This window comes from Nycticebus coucang, chromosome 4, assembly GCF_027406575.1.
Source record: "Nycticebus coucang isolate mNycCou1 chromosome 4, mNycCou1.pri, whole genome shotgun sequence".
Taxonomy (NCBI): Eukaryota; Metazoa; Chordata; class Mammalia; order Primates; family Lorisidae; genus Nycticebus; species Nycticebus coucang.
The window spans coordinates 84,030,467-84,054,757 of record NC_069783.1 but is presented as its reverse complement, the minus strand read 5'-3'; the positions used below and the strand labels follow the sequence as shown (position 1 = coordinate 84,054,757).

Sequence of the window (24,291 nt, the reverse complement as noted above, 5' to 3'; positions counted from 1 at the left end):
TGGAGACCTAGGAGGGCTGAGACAGGGCATCTGGGGGTGTTGAATGGATGTGCTTGCGGGGGTTGGGGTACAAGAAGCTCCAAGTGCTAGGGACAGGCTGAGCTCACCCACTGCTGGCCTTGCGTCAGCAGCAGGGCTGGCTGCCAGGCCCTGGGAATTAGGCAGCTCCCAGGAGCCTCCTGGCCTTGCCTCTTGCTGTCAGGGAGAGGGTAGCAAGAAGGAGAAGGAAAGCCTGGGGCTCTTCAGTCCTTCCAATTCCAGGTCACCAGCTGCCCCAGCTCCTAGCTTCCCAGACAGCAGTGTGTGCCATCAAGGGTGGTCACAGCTGAGGGCCTGGAAGCTCACCCAGCCTGCCCTGGAGTTTCTCTGTTAGAAACCCTCCTAAAGTTGGTGGGTGTCTCCCAGGCAGATCTGGAAACTTTGGGGCTTGTTCCTCTCTGACCCATGACATCACCACCTTAAAAATGACCCTCCATCAACAGGTGCCACAGACCGGGGCAGAAAGTCTACCAGGGAGACTTTCAATACGGCCATGGATTACTATCGCATCTCAGGGTTGAATGTGGCAGGAGGTGCATAGGAGGGACTCCTGGCTCTTCTGAGGGAGAAGTAGCCTCAGTGTTTGGGATTTAGAGCCGCCCTGCCTGCTTCCTCTGGTGTCCCACGATCTTCCTGGGGTGCAAAAGTGCATGTATGCAGGGGAGAGGAATCTGTTCCAAGCATCAAGGCTGCTATCTGGAATGTCCTGAGACTACTGGCAAAGGAAAGAGGCCTGAGAAGGGGCTGCAGCAGAGAGCAGGCTGGGAGCAGGAACAAGGGACTCATAGGGGCCTGGGGACCTTGTCCTGGGTCAATCCTAACTTGGTGCTTCCAGCTTCAGTTTCCAAATCTCTTTCTCTCAATTCTTTTCCATGTCCAGTCCTCTCCATCAGCTGAGGTACTGCTAGAGGAAAAATGTACCTACTTCCTCCCCTTGATTTTCAGAGTCTTCACCTCTCCCTGGCCTTCACTTCCTTATCTGCAACATGAGAAGTCCCAACAAGGTGGCCGAGAGGCTCTGCAGCTCAGGCGTCCTAGGAGTCTACAACACACATATCATTCTTTGGCCAGAACTTCCATCTCTGTCAATGCTTGCCCCCCACCTCCCTACCTTGGTGCCCTCGTGGTTTTGCTCCCCATCTCTGCCCTCTGCCCTACCCTCCAGGCCTGTGTGTAGACTGGGCCAATCCACTGATGACTCGGGACAAACAGTAGGCTGTCTGAAGCCCAGCTATGTCTCCTGGGTTATCATTCAACTCAGGGTGCAATGTGGAGGGGGCACTTTCCTCCAAAGAGTACATAGGAAGGCAAACCTTGTGGGGCTGAGCAGGGAGAGGCTGGGGGGCTCTGCAGGGGAGGGTGGTAGGGAGGCAGCCCAGGCTGTGAGAGAGGTACAGTTAACAGTGTACTTGGCCCAAGACCCCAGTTCTGGGCTTCCAGAGTAGCTGGGACTACAGGCGCCCGCCACAATGCCCAGCAATTTTTTGTTGTTGTTGTTGCAGTTTGGCCCGGGCCAGATTTGAACCCGCCACCCTCAGTATATGGGGCTGGCACCCTACTCACTGAGCCACAGGCACTGCCCCCTAAGACTCCAGGTCTGGCAATGCTGGAGGTGGAGCGACACTCAGGGGTCACCTAGGCCAACCACCTGCCCCCCTCCCCATTTTAAAAAGGATCAGCAAAATTAAGTGACCTGAAAGTACAGTTTAACACCATAAAAGATGAAAGAACTTGATTCCAATTTAAAGGATAGTTCTTTAAATGGAATAATTTTGCTCAGAAAAAGCTCATGAGTTGTAACTGATGATGACATGTTGATTATCATCATGGCCCCAGGCTGTTCTAAGTACCGGATTTATAAATCACTATACTGATATCTTTCTGCTCCCATCACTCCCCTCTCTCTTTAATCAGGTTTGCAAAGTAAAGAAAGAGAACACCATGGAGAATTTAGATCAAAACACTTTTTTTTTTTTTAGAGACAGAGTCTCACTTTATGGCCCTCGGTAGAGTGCCATGGCATCACACAGCTCACAGCAACCTCCAACTCCTGGGCTTAAGCGATTCTCTTGCCTCAGCCTCCCGAGTAGCTGGGACTACAGGCGCCCGCCACAACGCCCGGCTATTTTTTAGTTGCAGTTCAGCCGGGGCCGGGTTTGAACCCGCCACCCTCGGTATGTGGGGCCGGCGCCTTACCGATTGAGCCACAGATCAAAACACTTTTAAAATTTTTTTTTGAGACAGAGTCTCACTCAGTTGTCCAGGCTCGAGTGCCACGTGTCAGCCTAGTTCACAGCAACCTCAAATTCCTGGGCTCAGGTGATCCTCCTGCCTCAGCCTCCAGAGTAACTGGGACTATAGGCACTTGCCACAACTACTCACTAGTTTTTCTATTTTTAGTAGAGACAGAGCCTCGCTCTTGCTCATACTGGTCTCAAATTCCTGAGGACAAGCAATCCTTTCATCTCGACCTCCCAGAGAGTTAAGATTACAGGTGTAAGCCACCGGGCTGGAGCCTCAAAACACTTTTAAAATGACCTCGGCATCCTCCAAAATGGTCACTGCAGCCATAAGGGCAGCAGGAGCACAGCCGCTCAGAGTGGTATGGAGGCAAGAGGTCAGATGGGTCCCTGGGCCAGCTCTAGGACTTACTCTCTGCTGGGTGGGATGTGGGTAGGCAGGTCAGTAGCCGCTGGCTCCTCTTGCCTCCTTGGCATGGGAAGGTTCTGGGAGTATTAATTATGGGAAGACAGTGACTATGCTGGGCCCTGTCCTGGTCGAGAAGGGCTATTTTTCATGTCCCTGACTCAAAGGTCCTTAGAGACTGGGAGTAAAGCTGAGGAAGGGGAGTCCTTCAGCAGGTGTGGAGGAGGAATGAGATGCTAGTCTGGTGATGACACATACTAGATGTTCACTTAACTATTTGTGAATGAACAACTGGAGTATGTGGTATACTTTATGGTAGATCTAGAGCAGTGGTTCTCAATCTTCCTCCAGCTGCGACCGTTTAATACAGTTCCTCATGTTGTGGTGACCCCCAACCATAAAATTATTTTTGTTGCTACTTCATAACTGTAATTTTGCTACTGTTTTGAATCGTAATGTAAATATCTGATATGCAGGTTGTATTTTCTTTGTTACAAAGGGGTGGCAACCCACAGGTTGAGAACTGCTGATCGAGAGCCAGCCAGACAAGTCTAGATCAAGTCTTTTTTTTTTTTAATTTATTTTTTATTATTTTTTATTTTGGCCGGGGCTGGGTTTGAACCCGCCACCTCTGGCATATGGGACCAGCGCCCTACTCCTTGAGCCACAGGCGCCGCCCTAGATCAAGTCTTTTACCACTAAAGCTCTGTGCTTCAGACAAATCTCCTGATTTACTTGAACTTTAAGAACACAAATGGGGGTGGTGCCTGTGGCTCAAAGGAGTAGGGTGCTGGCACCATATGCTGGAGGTGGTGGGTTCAAACCCAGCCCAGGCCAAAAACTGCAAAAAAATAAATTAATTAATTAAAATTAAAATTAAAAAAGAACACAAATGCCTGTAACAGGTAAGCGTCTTCTTCATTTTTTTCTTTTCTTTTTCTTTTTTTTTTTTTTGAGACAGAGTCTCACTATGTTGCCGTCAGTAGAGTGATATGGCATCACAGCTCACAGCAAACTCCAAACTCTTGGGCTTAAGTGATTCTCTTGCCTCAGGCTCCCAAGTATCTTGGACTACAGGTACCTGCCACAATGCCCAGATATTTTCCTTGTTGTTGTTGCAGTTGTCTTGTTGTTTAGCAGGCCTGGGCCGGGTTCAAACCCGCCTGCCTTGGTGCATGTGGCCACTACCCCAACCACTGAGCAATAGGTGGCAAGCCTCTTTTCCCCCTCTGAACAACATAGGTTTGAATTCCTTCTTTTTTTTTTTTTTTTTTTGGAGATGGCTGTTGCCTGAGCTGGAGTATAGTGGAATTCACAGGAGCTATCCCACTACTGATCAGCTTGGGAGTTTTGGCCTGCTCTGTTTCAGACCTAGGCTAGTTCATACGTTTTTAGGCAACCTGGTGGTCCCTCACTCCCAGGAGGTAACCATACTGATGCTGAATTTAGCACAGATACCTATCAACATAGCATACCTTAGTTCAGACTGCCTGGGCTCCATCTGCCTGCCTTAGCCTCCGAGTAGCTGGTACTTCAGGTGCACACCACTGCAGTCTTCTTTGCAAACATCAGAAGCCACGCTCCCACCAGCTTAAACCAAAAAGGAAATTTCTAGCTTACCCAGCTGGGAGAGGAACTAGGCAAAAACTGGGACTTGGGGGCAGAATCTACATCTCTAAGACTCTTTTTCCTTGTCTTTACCTGAATTCTGCAGGCAGACTCTATCCAGATAGCAGAGAAAGTGGCCATTTGCAGCCTAAACTCAGATTTGGAAAGAAGACTTCTCTCTCTCGGTGTCAGTATATTCATCTCAGAGACGATTTGGGGAGGTGAGAATCCAGGGGTCAGCACATTTGGAATGCAATGGATAAGTCTTGCCCTGGGAAAACTACCTTGTGACCACAGTATCTCCCCTGCCAGGTAAGTATTCAGAGAAGATTTTGATAGATCCTGTTTGGTCCTGGCCAGACCTATGTCCTATAGTGGGAAGTGGGTTTTGTTACCAGGAGAAGAAGAATGGGAAACCAGGTGGGCAGACAAAATAATAATTATCACAGTACCTACAATACCTAAAGGTTTCATGAGTGTGTGTTTGTGTGTGTGTGCGTGCAGAAGGAGGAGAGCCCTGGAAATTGAGTGCAAGGGTGACCAAAACCAGACTTTGCCTACTCATACAGTTAAATTATTAGGTCCAAGACATTTGGTTCCTTATATATGTCAGGCTCTGTGTTAGGCTAAGTATATGTTACATGTGTTATTTTCATTAGCTCTCACTCTCACAACAATCCCAGGACATAGGTGTTATCATTTCTGTTTCAAAAGTAAAGAGATTGAGGTGAAGGTTACACAGGAAATAACTGAGCCAGACTGAAACTTGGGCCCTTCTGTCCATGTTTTTGCCCAAGGTCAGGCTGCCTCTTCAGAAACCAAAGCAGAAACTTGACAGATGGTTGCTGAGACCACACTCTGAGGCCCAGCAGGTGTGTACCAAGGCTTCATGCCCCTCCCAGCTGCATGCTTCCTCAGCAACCTTGTCCTACAGGCTCTCCCTCACCAATGGAGATAAGCAAACCACTATCTGTAATCTGTGGGCTTCTTCACTTCTCAGAGTGAAAGGAATGGTACTTCTTTTTTTGTTTGTTTTTTTGAGACTGAGTCCCACTTTGTCACCCTCAGTAGAGTGTCATGGCATCCTAGCTCACAGCGACCTCAAACCCTTGAGCTCAAGTGTTTCTCTTGCCTTAGCCTCCCAAGTAACTAGGACTACAGGTACCTGTCATAACACCCTGCTATTTTTAGAGACAGAGTCTCGCTCTTGCTCAGGCTGGCCTTGAATTCCTGAGCTCAAGCAATCCTCCTAGAGTGCTCAGCCTCCTAGAGTGTTAGGATTAGAGGTGTGAGCCACTGCACCTGACCCATAGAACTGGCACTTCTCAAAGGCTTGGTCTGCCAGTTGGTAACCCTGCCTATAATTTTCTTGAGTCTGGTTTGCTGATTGACAGAAAATGGGGATTGGGTACTTGGAGGGACACTGGCATGTTGAATCTAGAGTGGCATCTCTTGACTGACTTATGGGACTAGCTGCAGCTCTTAACTATTCTCCCTGCCTCTGTGAGATCCCTTTGGCCCATTTGGCACTGCATAACTAGAGTGACGCTCCTCAAATACCACCACTCACCCACCCAGCTCAGAACTTCAGGGGCCGTGAGGCCACACTCCTTCTGGAGGCTTTTTAGGCTCTTCCAGAACTAGCCCCTGCAGACTTCTCCAGCTCCTACCACTGCCCCCTCACACTTAGGAAGGCAAGAGATTTGAAACATTACAATGACCACTAGCCATCTGTGACTATTTAAATTAATTTTAAAACAATTAAATTCCTAACTAATAATTCAGTTCCTCGGTCGCATTAGTCACATTTCAAGTGCTTTATAACCTCTTGTGACTCGTGGCTACTGTACTGGACACTGCAGATAGAGAATGTTTCTATCACCATACAAAGTTCCATTGGACAGCACTGGATTGGACTTTTCCTTTAACAAAGGGGGACCTGATAAAGGAATGTTATCGGCTTTAGAGGAATCCAGGATAGATTTGACCTGTTTATTTCTTATTTTATTTATTTATTTTTTTGAGACAGAGTCTCAAACTGTTGCCCTGGATAAAGTGCCTTGGTATCAACTCACAGCAACCTCCAACTCGGGCTCAAGCAATCTGCTTGCCTCAGTTGTTCTATTTTTTAGTAGAGAAGGGATGAAGGGGTGTCTCACTTTTGCTCAGGCTGGTCTGGAACTCATGAGCTCAAGCAATCCACCTGCATTGGCCTCCCAGAATGCTAGGATTATAGGCCTGAGTTACCACGGCTAGATTTGACCTGTTTAAATGGGGAATATTTCAACAAATATTTGCCACCTGCTGTACTCCAAGCCCTGAATACACAGTAGTGGGCAGGGGTAGCTAGTTGGTCCCAGAAGTAAAGAGGCAGTTGCTATTGGGTGCCCTTGCCCCAAGTTCTTCAGCCTCAACTGGGGCAGGGAGGAAGGCTCCTGGGAAAGGGAACATCTACCTACAGGCGCGCAAGTGAGGTGACAGAGCTGCTCTCCTGGCCATGCCCCCTTTGGCCTTCAAGTGCCCTGATTACAAACTGTTCCCCACTGCCAAGACTCCTCCTCCCTTTTCCCCCAGGCAGGAAAGGAATGGAGGCAATTCCTTGAAGTACCCAGCTGGGACAAACAGAGAGTCCCTGTTGGGCCATTAACTCTGGAGCTCAGGGCTGTGGCCTCTACTCCTCCACACAGGCCTCATGGCTTCAGGGCTAGGTAAATTCAGGGCTCAGTAAAGATAGGCCCTAGGGCCTCTGTGGCCGCGGGGTAGAGAGGTCCTCCAGGCCCAGCTGGAGACGTCGAGCTAACCCTTCAGCCCCAGCCTGGGAGAACGAAGCTGGGGGAGGAAAGAGGCCTCACTCCGGGCTAGAGGGAACCACAGCTGGCTGGGCTAGTGGGGCCGAGGGAGTATCTTGGGATCTCCTATCCTACTGCTCCTTTTAGAGGTGGCAGGCTGCTACTTTCAGCTCAGAGACACACACAGCAGGGTCCCTGCCACCTTCCCCCACTCTCCCCACAGCTTCAGGCCAGCAGCCCCATCCCCTGCCTCTTCCCTGTGCCCAGGCAGAAAGGACTTCCCAGCTGCGACTTTGACAGTGACGGCTAATTGACCCGAATTCGGAGCACATTGGTTCCACCCCTCAAGCATCCTTTTACGTGTTAAGCCTCCTAACTCAAGGACGATTACGTAGGCACGATTATCTTCCTCTCTGTCACAGATGAGGAAATTAAGGTTCCGAGAGGGTTATCCGCCAGGGCCAACAGTGACGGAGGTGACCGTCAACGCCCCACAGCCCAGCCTGGACCCGCCCCTGTCGCCGTCCCCATCTCCCCGGGCTCCCGCGCCTGGTCGCCGGTTCGAGCCGGGGGTGGGGTGGGGGCTCGGGGCCCTCGGTGCCAGCCGAGCGAGCGCGAGGCGGCCCAGACCCGCCCTTTGTTTCGCGGTGCTGGCGGCTTCTGCAGAGTCACGGTCACATGGCGCTTCGGGCACGGGGTGTTCCCGGCGCCGCTCCAGGGCTCAGGGACGCCCCCGCCCCTCGGCCTGTCCCAGTGGCCCGACTCCCTCCGCCCGCCTGCAGGCCGCGAGCCTGTGTCCAAGCTCCAGGAGCGACCTCTCCACCTCCCACCACCCCCAAGCTCCAACCCGCTGTCCCATATTCTCTGATCACCACTGTTCAGCCTTCCCTAGCTTTTGATCCTGCTGCATCCAGATCTAGTTGTTTCCTGGGGTTTGGTGTTTACCCTACTCCATAAGACGCCAAGTACTCCAGTCAGACTCTTATCAACCCTTGGCGAACACTGTGCAGTATATAGGTGTTGTGCAAGTACTTAATGGACTCTAGTCTCACCATTTAACAGTGGCAGGCTCAGCGCTGAGCCTCCCTCCTTTCCCTGCCCTAACCCCCACAAACAAAACAAAATCAGTCACCACCTAGCCTGGCCTCCCTCCTGAGCACAGACCATCATCTAAGGGCAAAACTCCATGGGGTAAATATGGGGATGGCCCTTTCTGCCCTGGCTTCGCAGCCACCACTCCCCACTAGTGTGCAGTGGGACACTTGAGAACTGTGAACCGTGGAGCCTCATGCAGGCCACCTCTGCTTCACTTATCAGATCCAAGAATTCATTCAATAAATGTTTATCGAAAGCAGCCATGGACAGGGTAGCCCAGTCCCTTCCAGAGTATGCTAACTCCTGAGAGAATGTGAGAAGATTCTCTCTGCTGTCCACTGTAGCTCCTGCAGTGCCCTGAGGCTCTGCTTCTCTGGAGGCCAGCACCACATCTTCACCCAGAGCTGTGAGGAAGGACAGGCTGGGAATGGGGTCCCGGCCTGGGATGTAGCAGGGAGGCCAGTGCCAGGCTCTGGGTGAGCACGGGGTGGCGTCTCAAGGATCCTTTTTTTTTCTGGGCAATCACTCCCAGTGCCCATTGTTGGGGTCTGCAGGGATTAGAATGAAGGACTGGGAGGGACTGGAGTGGTGGAGCTGGAGAGACCAAAAGGAAGATAGCCCAAGGAAGGGTGGGCAGGGGAGCAAGCTTTGGGGCCAAAGGTGGGTGTGTACATCTCTGTGGCATCAGGGCTTGGTAGGGAAGAGCAGGCAGGTGAGCCCCCGGATGCCACTGTATCTGTCCACAAGGGGTAGGGGATGCTGCATGTAGTGCTGGACCATGGCAGCCACCGAGGAGAAGAGCTGGTCAGGGAGGCAGGGTGTGAGGAGCCCCTTGAGCCTCATGCTGGGAGCAACTTCCTGAGGCAGCAATGGGCCTCTGGCAAGGGGGCTTATTGACATTTTTCTAGTTATCTTGCTTCCTGTTTGCCCCATGAAGCTCCACTGCAATTTTGTTGCCTGATTCTAAGTAATTTTCCTGCTACTGCACCTGTGAGCACACTGTTGGTCACATTCATTTTTCCAAGGCTAGATTAAAATAACTTTAAGGCCACACATCTGCCCTGGTACTCCAGGCTGGAGTGCTAAATGGTAGATGATTCGGCTTGTACCCCAGCAAATGCTAGGTGCAAGGTTGAGTCCCTGGGTATGTAAACAAGAGGCTGGGCTGCCTGGACCCTGCCCTTCTACTAGCTGGGTTCATTATAGTTACAAATGCCCCCACCTTGACCCGTAAAGATACCTCCCCCAAAGCAGGGTGGGCCTCTTCCCAAAGCGTCCGATGTCTGGGAAGGAGTCTGGCCTCTGTCATTTTTACCACCCCAGAAAGACACAAAATGTGGGTCTTTTCCTAGGCAAATGCTCTTGGCCGGGTTCAGGTTGCTACTCTGCTGCAGCCTCCATGCCTAATACACCCCGCCTCCTCCAGCACCTACCTCCTCGTGGTTCCTGCCCTCCCAGCCCAGGGCATACTGGCGCCTGCCATCCAGCCACCGGATGGGAATGTTGAAGACCCGGCCTCTCAGGAGCACTGCCAGGGTGAAGGCCTGGGAGCCATGAGGCCCTGAACTGGGGCGCACGGTGTAGGCCCCATCCTATGGAGGAGAACCCCAGATGTCAACCAGTCTCCCAACTGCCCATCCACAGCCCTGCACCTGAGAACCCCCCAGCCTCCTGCTCCCTGTTGCTCAGCCAGCCACAGCCGGTGAGCAGAAGGGATCTCAGAAAATGCCCAGGGGTCTGAAGCTGCCCACCTTTTGTAAGCAGAGCAGGGCACTCTCAACAGCATGACGGTCACTATTCTCTGAGTACCAAGGTCGAGCCAGCAGGTTGCTGTCCTATATACACATACACGTGGCCACTCAGAGATGTGCCAGGGCACTGAGTCAGGCCTGGGGAGCCGAGAACCCCTGGGGTGCAGTTATCTGTGTCTGTCTCTACCTTTTCTTGACTGAGTCCCCAAACAGCAAAGAAACATCCTGCATGTGTGTACGTGTGTGTGTTTCTCTGTGTGGGTGTGTTTATGTGTGTGTGTGTGAGAGAGAGAGAGAGATACTGTCCCTTAAGGTGGTAGACATTCAGGCTCTGCTCCCCTCAGGCCTCCTGCCCAGCCTACTCCCAGCCCTTCCTCACCTCGGCTGCTGAGGTACACCCAGTAGGGGCTGCAAAGTTAAGAGAAGGTCTCCTTCCTGCTGGAAGAAGCAAGTTATAGAGCTAGGCAAAGGGGTGGGACATGGCTAAAGAGGCTTCTGGAGGAGAACTGTGGGGGGATGGAGGGCGGTGCATAAGCCCGAAGCCCAAAGCAGGGTACCCAATGCTCCCCCACTGTTTAAATCCGGTGCCGTGGTGTAACCTCCAAATGAGAAGTGATCTTGGGGCACAGACTGGGAACATCCTGATTTAGTGCAAACTCTGGAAAGTGCCCAAGAGAATCCCCTCTGGCCTGATCTCAGCTAGAGTCAGAGCTGTAGGGGTCCCTGCAGCAAAGCGGGGCCTATGGACCTGGGAGGGAGCCGATGGCCTGCAGGGCTGGGGCTGGGCAAGACTGCCCGCATTCATGTTGAAGATGTCTGTACTCACCTTTAGAGGCAGCATCCACTGCTCCCTGAGACACAGGAAGTTTAGTCAGAAAATGCTGGACCCTGTAGACCTGCTGCTCAGGCCTGAAGTCCCACCCTGAGCCTACTGCCCTACCTCCCTCAATCCCTCCCTTTTCCCTTGACCACCAGCCTCTTACATCCTGAGCTTCCCGGGGAGCTATGGTGGGCCTGTGGGGAGCAAAATTGGGGGGACAGAGCTCAGGGTCTTTGTTTATCTCTTTTGAAAGAACCCAGCAGACCCAGCATCCCAAGCTGCCCCTATCACCATGGTCAGCAACCCAGGACAGTGCAGGAGAGCCCAACCCTGGGTCAGGTCTAGGGACCCCTGCATGTCTGATGGGGCACTCACCTGGACACTACTGATGTCCTTGGCAGAGGGACTGGGGGCATCGGGACTTGAGAGCTCAGAGTCTGAGTCAGGACTGGGACTGAAATAGAGAAGACAGGCAAGGCTTGGCTGGGCACCAAGCAGGGAAGTCCATGCTGAAAGGGCAGGGCTAAGAACAGCTGCAAGGCCTCTCTGCAGCCTGGGTTTTCTGAAAGCTCTTCCAGCCAGAGAGAGATGCTGTCCTGGCCACAGCATCGGGGAAGACCCATCTAGCCCTTACTCTCAGGGGGGTCACCTTCCATGTAGGCACAATGTGGTCAACCTGGACCTAGGGCAGGAGTGTAGCTATCTATGGCATCCAAAGGCAAATGCAAGTTGATGAGGGTGGTGAGAGGACTCAAGGGAAGAAGATGGGGTCAGGAGAGTATGTGGTTTCCGTGGGCAGCTGAGGGCCTCAGGGGCAGGATGGGTCTGGAGTTGAGGGAGGTACTTACCTGGGTTGGGCTCACACTCCAGGTAGGTGTCCTGATCAGGAGGACCTGGCACCTGAGGTAGTGAGGGGTGAGTGGGACCATGATTTGACCTGCACTTGGGAGCTTCTGCCCCAAACAGTGATAAGGTGCTGGGGGAGAAGCCACAGATTTGGAGGGCAGCTCTGAGTACCTCACTCCCTCCTGGCTTTGTCTTTCTGGGAGTCAGCTTGAATTATTAAAATTTCTCCTCTGTCTAAGAGGTGCCTTCAGGGGTGTCCATAGGCCCCAGCCATCAGGGGGCTAAGTTGGAGTCCTGAGCAGTCCCCTTAGGACAACTGGCTTACAACTGCCTTGTGGCAGAGGGGAGGGGTTCTTCCCTGGGCCTTTTCCTTTGGTTTCAAGGATGTCTCCAAGGCCTTTCCTGGTCTCCTACCCCATCCCTGCCAACTTCCTAACCAGAACCCTAGACTAGAATGTAAGGTGGAGATGGAGGGGCTGCTCACCACTCTGGACGGTGTACCCCACTCTGGAAGGAAAAGGAGAGAACCACCCATTATGAGCAGCAGGGAGCAGAAAGGAATTCGGTGAAACTTAAACTTAGTTGGGAAGAGAAGAGTGTCCTTGGAACTTCCCTGAGGAGGGGATCCTCAAAGCCTGCTCTGAAACTCAGGAGAAAACCTTCCTCATCCCCTGATCATTTTCTTCACAACCCTGTGGTGTTGCCTGTCTCAACTTCCCAACTGATCTGCCGGACTTGGCTCCAGATGTCATTGGGCTGTTCCAAAATCAAAGCCATCCTCAAGGTCATGAAGGTTTACCAACCACTGAGTGTAGTGAAAATGAATGTGCATCAGGTCAGCTGCTCTACTTTAGGCAGGAGGAGGCTACCTCTCCTGGGGCCTCTTTTGGACCAAAACATATTGGCTGAGGTCCCTCCTTATCCTGATATCCAGGGTTCTGGGGCTATAGTCTCTGGACAGTGGTAGCCAATAATGACATGGATGGAATCAGAGACTGACTGGTGGGCCAAGGGGGCCTCCTTTGATGGGGAACAGCACACATAGTGAGGGCCCTCGGGCAGAGCAGACTGCCTTTCAGACCTCTTTATTGTGGAGGTGTCCTTCCCCTGAGCCAGAGATTACACCAGGTACAGAAAAGGACTGGGACTCTGGGACTGTGTTGTGTGACCTCAGGGATAGCATTCATGTCTGTGGGCCTCAGTTTCCTCATTTGTTTAATAGGAGGCAATGCCGCCTGGACTGACACCTCGGAGACTAGTAATAAAAAGGAGGCCCAGCTGGATGTGCCATGAAGGAATGAAGAGCAGAGGAGGGGCCCCATGTCAGGCAAGCACCATTCTGCCCCATGGGGGAGGACTCCCCTTCCCAGTGGGAGCCATGGAAAGAGGGAGGACATCCCCTTTACCTTTCCTCCCAAAGATGGGTCTCTTCTTTGTGGCCACCTGCAGGCTTGTTGTTGCCTCCAGCTGTGGGCACAATGGGGCCAGTGATGGAGAATGGGGGGAACTGAGGCTCTGAGGACAGGGATAGTGGGGCGGGTGGGGCTGTATGTTTGTGGAGCTTAAAAACACCAACATGACAACACAAGAGGAGATATACAAAAAAAACAACTCCCCTTTGCCTCTACTTTGTGGCTCTTTACTGTGAATCTCTCCATTTTTTTTTTTTTTTAATTCCAAAGAGCTAATGTGATGAAAGTGGTAGCTTTCCAAGTCCCTACTGGGATCAAGGTGGGCATGGGAGCTGGTAGGGACTGCAGCTGAACAAAGGACTTCTTCACTTTCTAGTCAGGAAGGGAGTCCTCAGGCCCCAGGGTCCAGGACAGGGGCAGCTGAGCCTGTCCCCTGCACCCCTCATTGGCAGCTCAAGTGGGAAAGGTGGAAGGACCTTCCAGGCAAGTTGGCAGAGGCACTGGCAGTGACAGCTCAGCCTTCTGACTATCTGATTGTTCAGGGGCCTCTTGAATGCAAATGTGGGGGGATCTTGCAAATGAGACGCCTCTAAGATTCACTCACTGGGAAATGGCAGCTGGGGGTGGGGTGGGTGGGGAAGGAGGGACTTGTGAACAGGCCTCTGGCTGTGGTGGACTGAGGTAGGTGTGGCGATGGCTTGGATGAGCCTGAGGGGACACAGCAATCTGGAAAAGACCCCATGTGTCATGAATTGGTGGCTTCCTCTCATGTAGGTGCCCATTGTCCTCCTGCCCCCACCTAGCCCTGCTCCACTTCCTCCTCCCTCCCTCACTTCCAAACACTCACTGGCTTCCTGACAGCCCGGTCTCCATGGCAACTGGAAGTGGCCAGCTTCCCTGCCCCCCACCTGGCTAAGGAGCTGTGGGGGTGGGATGCCAGTGGCAGCCGGGGCTCTCCCTGCACCCCCGCCCTTGGCCTGAAGAAGTGGAGGGATGTTGGAGGGGGAACGCCAGGCCCCTGGGACTCTTGGGCCTCCTGCCATCTTACTGTTGCCTTGGTTACACAGCCTGCCCCTTCTCTCTCCTCCCACTCTTCCTCCTTCTGCCCCCCCTCCTTTCCTCCATCCCTCTCTCTCCCCAGCAGAGAGGCCCCGTGACTGCCAGCTGGAGAGACTGCCTCCTCTCACTGTCCCAGTGCAGGCAAAGGGAGGAGAGGCAGAGCCTGTGCTCCCTTGTTCTGTGAGGCTCCTCCTGCTCTGCCCAAGCACCCAGTACCCCGCAACTTCCCAGCGCTCACCCAGATATAAGGAGTCCTCCTCAGGGCCAGGAAGGTGGGCAGGGGCCAGACTGAGGGGCTGAGCTTCACAGGGGGGCAGCTCATATTTATCCTCCTCATCTTCTTCTTCTTCCTGGGCCTTCAAGAAAGGATGCTGGCACAGAGGGCACAGAGGGTAGAAGACTTCAAGCCCAGGTGGCCTGGCTGCCTTCCCAACCCCTATCCTCAGCAACTGAACTTACCCTGTGTCTCCAGGTCCTTGGAGCAGGCAGAGGAGATGGGCTGGGGGCATCTTCTCTCCAAGCTGGGAAGTCTGGACAGACAGCCTAGTCTCACCTCCTCCCAGCCCACCCCCCTCCAGTACAAGGCCTCACTCTTTCCCTAGTGTAATAACCATCTGCACTTGACAGTGGGCTTTGACACTTCAACTCAAAGGAACCATTCTTGATGGGCATTTCCAACTCTGCAGCAGGGCCAATAGGGTAGGTGTTTTGGAAACAAGGGGGCCTCCTACCTAGCTGCCTATTCCACCTCTGCCACTCCCCTACCCCTGCACCCCTGATTCTAACCAGCTAGGCCCCAACCACATAGCAGTGCTGGACTATAGTGGGCAGGTGTCCAGAGCCACTCATGGGAGACTCAACTTGTGAGGGGACTCCAGTCTGCTGGGCTCTTCTAGCCCACTGTGTCACTTACCTACGCATCTGGGGGGTGGAAGGGGTGGCCCCAGCCTGCAAACAGACTCCAGTCAACTCTGCCCCAGGGGCCCTTGAGTTTCTGTCAGTCAGATGCTGTGTTAGACACTCACATCTGGTCTATGACAGCGTGAATGACAGAGGCCCTAGAACCAGGGCAGCAGGAGGAGGCAGCTGGGGGCAGAGCTAGTGCCCGTGGGGCACAGCTGCATGAGCCAATGCCCCAGGGAAGCTGGCAGAGAGGAGCCCTAGTGCTGACAGGGGTGGAGCACATGAATGGACCCTGTGGGCAGGAATGGCACAGGCAGACCCAGCACAGCTACTGGGAAAGCTGTGCCCAGGAAAGGAGAGGTAGTGGAGAGGTAGAGACAAGAGAAGAGAGCAGGAGAGAGAGGAGCTCCAGTACTCACCGGCCCTTATTCCCACTGAGCTTGTCCTGGAAAGAACCAGGGAGGGGAGTAGAAGGGTGGTCAGAGCAGCTGTCTCCCTGCCCAGAGTCTTGACTGCATCCCACTCCCTGGGGTAGACACATAGATGTGTGCCCTTGGAGTTGCCCCAGGACAAGTCTCACCATGGCAGAAACAGAGGACCTCTGCTTCTCTGGAGCCCAGGATCTGCCACAAATGGCCTAGGGACAGGGCCCCTATTGTTCCCATTATTTGCATCTCCTAAGCACCAGGAAGGTGGGCCTGCTATGGCCTTCAACCCCAGACCAACCTCATCCACTTCCAGGATACTCCCAGGGCCCAACCCTATCTCTCTCCAACCTTCCCCAGGCCAGCTGCCCACAGCTGTGCCCTCCAGGAGGAAGAGCTAAGCTGATCCAGGGCTCACAGGCTGCTTCTAGCTCTCTGATCAACATCATAAGCAACAATAATGGCAGATAATTAAAAACAGGTGACTACCCTTGCAGACACTTTTCTTAAACCCTTTACTCCTGTTGTCATTTGTTGGTGAGTGGCAATCAATGATCAAGGAAATGAAGGTTAGGGAAAAGCTCAGAAACACACTCTCATATTTAGTGTGACAGCTTCGTTTTTTGATGTATGTTGGTATTTATCAAACAGCCACTATCTACCAGGCACTGTTCCAGGTGTTGAACATGGTATAAGAAAACTGAACAGATCACGAGTGTGTTTCCTCACTGGATTCTCGCAACAGTTTCATGATGCAAGTTCTAGTTTTATCCTCAATTTTCAAACAAGGAAATTGAGTGTCTTAGTGTGGGCTGCCATAACAGAACACCACAAACGGGGTGCCTCAAACAGCAGAAAGTGTATTTTCTCACAGTTCTGGAGGCTAGAAGACCAAAACCAAGCTTCTCTTCCTGGCCTGTAAATAGCTGCTTTCTTCCTGTGTCCTCAAATGCTCTCTTGCCTACGCGGGCCCTGTGGTGACTCTTCTTATAAAGACACCTATACTATCAGATTAGGGCCTTACTCCTGCGACCTCATTTAACCTTAATTACCTCCCTAAGGGCTCTACCTCCAAATAGTCACACTAGAGGTTACAACATCAACATATGAATTTTATTTATTTATTTTATTATTTTATTTTTTTGAGACAGTCTAAAGGGATATAATCAGTCCAGACACTGAGGCTCTGAGAAGTTGAATACCTTTCCTAAGGTCATGTAGTTAGGAAATGTTGGAGAGGGGATTCCACCTGAGGTTTGCCTGATTCCACCAGGTTTGCCTGATTCCACCCAGAGCCTATGTACTAAATGCCGAGCAACGGTTCCTCATCTACAATTGGGTTCAGACTCCCCCTTCCTATGAGGGAATTAGACTCATTGGGACTTGTGAGATGCCTTAAAAAACCTATGACTTATGGGCACTCTGTTATCAGAATGAATTTTAGAACCTTGGCTTTCTGAGAAGTGTTGGGATAAAAAGAACTTGAGCCTGGTGTCTGATTCTGTTTAATGCAGGCTATGAGGAAACACAGAGTGTCCTGGAAAGAGCCAGGGAGGGGAGTAGTGGGGTGATCAGAGCAACTGTCTTCCTGCCCGGAGTCTTGGCTGCACCCCCTTCCCCAGGATGGACAAGTTTGTGTTCCTGGATAAGTCTCACCATGGTACAAAAAACGTGATGAGACCAGCTATGAAAGCCTGTCTTATGTTTATTATTATTTTGGTGATGTCCTGGCTGTTGGCACAAAGGAGAAATGAAGCCCATGTGTTCGCATCCATCTTTGGAAGCCACCAGGCTGGAGGCACCAGGCAGAGAGCCCTTAAGAGAGGAAGCCCAAATGCTTCCTGGGATATGCACGCAAAAGGGCACTTAAGCCATGAAGAGCCACTGGGGTGGCTTAACAGGGGCCCATTTGGTGCAGTGAGAAAAATGGAGAAAACAAGAATGAAGAACCAACTGTTACCTGCAATCAAGGAACTGGGTCTACTTGTCCTCCGCCTCCAGTGGGCTTTTTCCCACAATTGGACCATAAGGCAGGGGGCAACTTTCCTCACCCATGAAGGCCACCTATGGTGTCAGAGTCAGATTCTGGACACCACCCCACTAAGCGAATTTCCCAGTCCACTATGCCTCACCTCAGACACCTCCCCTCTGTTCAGGGCTTTGCATAGGCAAATGCCAAAGCCAAGGTGAATGAAAGGGCCCAGGCCAGATGAAATCTATGCTATCTGGGTGGGGGGGCACTCACCTAGAGAAGCGGAAGGAAAGAGGCCTGTATCCAGGGCCTTCTTTCTCCCACTCAGGAAGATTTGGACATCCTCTTTATCCATCTTTGGCATAGGATTGCTTTGTGCACACCATAGATATTCCTTGGGGATGAATTCCTAGAAGTGGAATTACTGGAAACTCACATTTTTAAGGTTTAATGGCCCTTATAGGGCAGCACCTGAGTGCCTGTTTTATGGTCCTTCCATAGCACAAAGTGATTCTCCAGATTTTTCAGATCTCAGATACTGATCATCAGTGAGAACAAGCTCTGAGTCCAGGTTAGTCTAAATCCATCAGGTTTTTTGTTTGTTTGTTTTTTATTTTTTGAGTGCCCAGCTAGAGTGCCATGGTGTCAGCCCAGCATACAGCAACCTCAAATTCCTGGATTCAAGAGATCCTCCTGCCTCAGCCTCCTAAGTAGCTGGGACTGTAGGCACCCACCACAATACCCAGCTAATTTTTCTGTTGCGGTTGTCATTGTTGTTTCAGCTGGCCAGGGCTGGGTTCGAACACACCAGCCTCGGTGTATGTGGCTGGCACCCTACCCACAGAGCTACAGGCGCCACCCTAATTTTTCTATTTTTAGTACTGACAGAGTCTCAAACTCCCACCTCAGTCTCCCAGAGTGCTAGGATTAAAGAAGTGAGCCACCGCACCTGGTTCTAAATCCATCCTTAGAAAACAAAACAGCGGTCTAGAGTAGTATTTCCCTTCCCCATTTGCGTGATCATAAGAATTGCTGGAGAGCTTGTTTAAAGTCTTAGATCCTCAGTCAGGTTGTGTTGTTGTGTACCTATAATCCCAGCTACTTGGGAGGCTAAAACAGGAGGAACACTGGAACCCAGGAGTTTAAGACAAGCCTGGGCAACATATCGAGACCCAATCTTAAAAAGTAAATAAATAAACGTCTGGGCACAGTGTTTCGATCCCTAGCACTCTGGGAGGCTGAAGTGGGAGGATTGCTTGAACTCAGGAGTTGGAGACCAGCCTAAGCAAGGGAGAGTTCTTACTAAAAATAGAAAAATTAGCCCCGTGCATTGTGGCAGGCACATATAGTCTCAGCTACTTAGGAGGGTTAGGGTTAGGAACGAAGGAGTTTGAGGTTGCTGTGAGCTAGGCTGACACCACTGCATTCTAACCTGGGGCAATGGAGTGAAACTGTCAAAAAAAAAAAAAAATCTTATGCAAGTATTGGATCCTCCAGGGCAGGGGCCTGGGACTCTACATTATTATTAATAACATTTAAACAAGCATCCTAGATTAATCTTGTGATAAGTCAAGTTTGAGGAATACCACTCTATAGGAAACATTGTGAAAGGAGGCAACCTGTCTAGGACATTTTTGGAGTCACATACAGCCCTTAGTGCATTTGGGAACACAGGGGTCCTAGCAGAGAATGAATGTGACAGAGTTCCTCCCTCAAGGGGCTACTATGAGTGATAGATAGAGAGGCCAAACCCAAGGGGATGTTCACTTTCACTGGGCTTCAGTTTCCTTGCTGCTCTTCCTGAGGCAGCAAGGCTGTGGTTGATACCTGTGTTGCCAGCAGACAGAGATGGTGAGGTCTAGCCAGGATCCCTGTGTGAGTGGAGTGAGATGAATTGCAAGGAGGGTGGGGGTGGTTTCTGAGGACCTGAAGGAGGATGGGTTCAGAGCGCGTGGTCAGAGGTGTCAGAGGTAGGAGCATGCAGCATGTGGGGTGAGAGCTGCTGGGATGTGGATCCATGGCCCCGAAGAACTGAAGGGGATAAGTGCCATTCTCTGTGCTATTGAGCACATCCTATGTTCAGGGAGTTCTCTACCTTGTGAATCCTTGCTTCCAACCCCAGGAGCCCAGCAAGCCCTCCCAGTCTCCCTTGCAGTTGGGGGTGCAGGCATTCTGTCAGTCAGAGGCCTCCTGCTAGACTATAAATCTGAATCAGGCACTAAAAGAAATTCACCCCGGTGAGGGTGGTAACAGCCAAATCCTGTTTTCAGAGGCCCAGGAGGCTGAGACCTTAGTGGCACCACCCAGGGCACAGATAACTGGCAAATGGTGGAGATTATGTCCAGGGTGGCTCTGCCAGGCCACTTTTAGGACACTGTTACTATTACTATGAATCACAGAAAAATATATATATATATTTTTTGTAGAGACAGTTTCACTTTATTGCCCTCGGTAGAGTGCCGTGGCATCACACAGCTCACAGCAACCTCCAACTTCTGGGCTTAGGCGATTCTCCTGCCTCAGCCTCCCGAGTAGCTGGGACTACAGGCGCCCGCCACAATGCCTGGCTAGGTTTTTTTTTGTTTTGTTTTTGTAATTTTTTTTTTTTTGGTGCCATACATAACTTGGATATGAACCATGAATTACAGAAAAATTTTAATAAATTATTTTTTAGCCCTTTCTTTTATTTAAAACTTATTTTTATTTTATTTATTTGTATTTATTTGTTTATTTTTTAGACAGAGTCTCATTCCGTTGCTCTGGCATGGTAGTGTGCTATGGCATCACAGCTCACAGCAACCTCAAACTCTTGGGCTTGAGCAATCCTCTTGCCTCAGCCTCCTAAGCATCTGGGACTACAGACATGCACCACTACACCCGGCTAGTTTTTCCGTTTTTAGTAGAGATGGGGGTATCACTCTTGCTCAGGCCGATCTCAAACTCATGAACTTGAGCAACCCACCCACCTTGGCCTCCCAGAGTAGTTGTATTACAGGCATGAGCCATGGTGCCTGGTCTTAAAATTTATTTGTAGAGGGCGGCACCTGTAGCTCAGTAGGTACAGGCGTTCAATGGGTTCCAGGCCATATACACCAAGGCTGGTGGGTTTGAACCCTGCCTGGGCCAGCTAAACAATGACAACAACAACAACAAAAATAGCCAGGCGTTGTGGGAGACATCTATAGTCCCAGCTACTTGGGAGGCTGAGGCAAGAGAATCACTGAAGCCCAAGACTTTGAGGTTGCTGTGAGCTGTGACACCACAGGACTCTACAGAGGGCAATATGTGAGACTCTGTCTGAAAAAAAAAAATTATTTGTAGAGACAGTCTCATTATCTTGCTCAGGCTGGTCTTGAACTCCTGGCCTCAAGAGATTCTCCTGACTCAGCCTCCCAAGTAGCTGAAATTACAGGCCTGGGCCACTGTACTCACCCAGTTTTTCTTACTTTCTTTTCTTTTTTTTTTTTTTTTTTTGAGACAGAGTCTCACTATGTCACCCTTGGTAGAGTGCTGTGGAGTCACAGCTCACAGCAACCTCCAACTCTTGGGCTTAAACGAGTCACTTACCTCAGCGTCCCAAGAGCCTGCCACAACACCCGGCTATTTTTAGAGCACGGGGTGGAGGGGTAGTCTCAATCTTGTTCAGGCTGGTCTTGAACCTGTGAGCTCAGGGCAATCGGCCCACCTTGGCCTCCCAGAGTGTTAGGATTACAGGTATGAGCCACTGCGCTCGGTCCTTACTTTCAATTAAGAACTCTCTAATCTAGAGATAACAGCAGCATCTGTGAGATCAGAAAATGGCTGCCAAGAAGCCCAAACAGTAAGCACAGGTATAGATGTTACCTGGGAAGGTGAGACTGGTTAGAACTAAGTGCTGTAACTTTATACTTCTGTACTCTTGGGGATTTTTTTTATAACAAGCATGAATTACTTCTACAATTAAAAAAAAAATCAGACAGAGTGTAGTGGCTCACATCTATAAACCCAACACTTTGGAAGGTCAAGATAGGAGAATCACTTGAGGCCAGAAGTTTAAGACCATCCTGAGCATGATAAGGAGACCGACCCCCACCCCCATCCCGTCTCTATGAAAAATACAAAAATTAGCTGGGCATGGTGGTACACACCTGTAGTCCTAGCTATTTGGAGGATGAGAGGGTGCAGTGAGTTGTGGTGATGCCAATGCACCCTAGCCTGGGTAACAGAGCAAGACCTTGCCTCAAAAAACATACATAAATAGGGTAGCGCCTGTGGTTCAGTGGGTAGGGCTCTGGCCCCATATACCGAGGGTGTCAGGTTCAAACCTGGCCCTGGCCAAACTGCAAAAAAAAAATAGCTGGGCATTGTGGCAGGTGCCTGTAGTCCCAGCTACTCCGGAGGCTGAGGCAAGAGAATTGCCTAAGCCCAGGAGTTGGAGGTTGCTGTGAGCTGTGTGACTCCACAGCACTCTACCCAGGGGGATAAAGTGAGACTCTGTCTCTACAAAAAAAAATAATAATAATAAATAAATAAAATTAAAAAAATTAAGAAATCAACCAATATAGATAGAGAACAAAAAGGGAGGAAGGGAAGAAGGGAGGGGAAGGTGACATGGATTTCAAATATGAGGAAGCATAGGAAGGCAGAGAAGGTGGGGCCCTGGGAGAGGGAGGCCAGGGCAAGGCAGATATGGAGCCACAACAAGAGAGCAGGTTTCCTCCAGCCAGGGAGAGGTGCTGATAACACAAGGATTCTTCTTCCAGGCAAGTGGAATGGAGGGGGTGTAGAAAGAGGAGAAAGGAGAACTTTCTGAACACAAGGTCAGGGCCAAAGGGGTGGTGTGGGGAGAGGCCTGAGAGGGACCATTGAGTCCTCGGGAGAGTTTGCCAGAGGTGATGCTCAAGTTAGAGACCCAAGGTGTTTCTGGTGGAGGGGCCAAGGCTAATGTAATTCTATCTGTGGTTGGGTTCAAGTTTAAGTCAGGGACCATCTTGAAGGAAGAGACATTCTCAAGAAAGACAGTTTGTACTGGGAGAGAAGGGGCCTTCCCAGGCTAATGCATGACAGGGTAGGTTTAGCACAAACTGGCAAAGGCCCCTCTTCCTCCCTCACCTGCTACCTTCACCTGCTGACTCAGCTTACTCTGGTGACAGCTGGGATGAATGATGAAGGGCTGACAGACAAATGGACAGACAGCTTCCTCAGAGGATTCTCTGACTCTGTCCCTCCCTGGTGCACAATGATTTGTTACAGCAGCTTTAGAATTTTTTGACAGACCCTCCCTTCATTGCCCCTGAAAGTGGACAGAAAACCTTGGGTGTGTCTCTCCGGGTTTTAGAGGACAGTTCCCCAGCTTTGGTCAGATTCGCTGAGGGTTAGTGCTAGGGACTGGGAGTGGAGCTGGCTTTCTCTGACCTCTAGGATAAAGTGCATGAGCCAGCACCACCCTCTTCCCTCTGCCCCACCAGGGTGGTGTGCTTCTGCTCCACTTGCCTGCCCTGCTCTGTCCTGTTCTGGAACCTTTGCTTATGGTCTGGTCATGTTGCGGCTCTGCCTAAAACCCTTGAGTGATTCTTGGGGCTTTTTTTTTTTTTTTCAGTTTTTGGCCAGGGTCGGGTTTGAACCCACCAATTCTGGCATATGGGGCTGGCACCCTACTCTTTGAGCCACAGGCACCACCCATATTCTTGTGGCTCTTTAGTTTTTTTTTGAGACAGAGTTTTACTTTGTCACCCTCTGTAGAGTGCTGTAGCATCACAGCTCACAGCAACCTCAAATTCTTGGGTTTAAGACATTCTCTTGCCTCAGCCTCCCAAGTAGCTGGGACTACAGGTGCCCGCTATAATGCCTGGCTATTTTTTTTCTTAGTTGTAGTTGTCATTGTTTAGCAGGCCCAGGCTGGGCTTGAACCCACCAGCCCTGGTATATGTGGCTGGCACCATAACCACTGAGCTATGGGCGCTGAGCCAGAAAAAAGACTTCTATATGAATATTGTACTTCAAAAAATAAAAGGTGATACCCTCTTCACAGATGCCCTCCTCCATTCCCCAGCTCTCTCTTCCACCTCAGCTCTTTATTCTGCACATCACCACAGCTCTACCTGCCTTTCAGCTTGACCTATAAACCCACTATCCAGATTCTGCTTACAAGAGAACACAGGAGGTGACCCAGTATGCAGGAAGCCTGGGTAAGGGAGAGTGGCTGCAAATGCTATAATGTGACATGGCTTCTTTCAGCCCTTTCTGGTCTCAAACAGGCTCCTTATCTGGGGCTGTGCACTTGTTATGCTTCTGCTGGAACACCCGGGCTCTTCCCTCCCTCTTCCTGCAGGCTCCAGCTAAGGTGGCCTTTCCTTAGTAGGAGTCCTAGACAAGGGCAGCTCCCTAGGCCACTCTCATAACTCCACCATATTTACACGAACAGATTCATTCCTGAACTAGACTGTGGACTCACACACTCACCTGTAAGCTCTTTAAATGGGCAGCCACTGTGTCTTTTAGATTCATGGCCAAGGGTAGGGCGCCTGTGGCTCAAAGGGGTAGGGCGCTGGCCCCATATGCCAGAGGTGGTGGGTTCAAACCCAGCCCCAGCCAAAAACCACAAAAAAATAATAATAAAAAAATAGATTCATGGCCAAATCCCATGTGCCTGGCCCACAGTTTGGCTGGCACACAGCAGGCTCTTAATTTTATATTTGTTGTAGCTGCTACTCAAATCTTATTCATTCTTCACAGCCTGCACAAAGCCTGCCTCTCTGCAAACATCCTTGGCCTCTTTTCTCCAAAAGGACCTTGTTTTGCTCATTTCCTGCCCATTTCCTACCCACTAGGCGTTGACCTGAGATACAACATCCTTAGGGCCTTTCCATGTTTTTTTTTTTTTTTTTTTTTGTAGAGACAGAGTTTCACTGTACAGCCTTCGGTGGAGTGCCATGATGTCACAGGAC

General features: G+C 50.9%; 2 protein-coding genes across 2 annotated transcripts in view; one reads left to right on the top strand and one right to left on the bottom strand.

Annotated features, from left to right (window-relative positions):
* Positions 1-410: 410 nt before the first annotated feature.
* Positions 411-24,291, top strand: part of CAPG (capping actin protein, gelsolin like) — a 49,888-nt gene continuing 26,007 nt past the window's right edge. Inside the window, exon 1 of the mRNA XM_053586815.1 lies at positions 411-419. The gene's annotated coding sequence lies outside the window, so the exon portion shown is untranslated. The remainder of the gene's footprint in view (positions 420-24,291) is intronic.
* SH2D6 (SH2 domain containing 6) lies at positions 8,459-23,940 on the bottom strand. The gene is made up of 15 exons (XM_053586796.1): positions 23,807-23,940; positions 15,388-15,413; positions 14,979-15,013; positions 14,525-14,595; positions 14,304-14,421; positions 13,611-13,732; positions 13,001-13,061; positions 12,079-12,101; positions 11,597-11,648; positions 11,124-11,202; positions 10,755-10,942; positions 10,308-10,363; positions 9,929-10,012; positions 9,611-9,769; positions 8,459-8,978 (listed from the first exon to the last, which is right to left on the bottom strand). The coding sequence occupies exons 1-15, from the start codon at positions 23,849-23,851 to the stop codon at positions 8,862-8,864; spliced, it is 1,236 nt and encodes a 411-aa protein (XP_053442771.1). The 5' UTR covers positions 23,852-23,940; the 3' UTR covers positions 8,459-8,861.

Coding starts and splice junctions, on each gene's coding strand:
- SH2D6 (XM_053586796.1), bottom strand. CDS start 23,851: ATGAATCTAAAAGACACAGTGGCTGCCCATTTAAAGAGCTTACAG. Junction 11,649..12,078: donor GGGGTACACCGTCCAGAGTG/GTGAGCAGCCCC, acceptor TCACTACCTCAG/GTGCCAGGTCCTCCTGATCA. Junction 8,979..9,610: donor AGGGCAGGAACCACGAGGAG/GTAGGTGCTGGA, acceptor CTCCCTGACCAG/CTCTTCTCCTCGGTGGCTGC.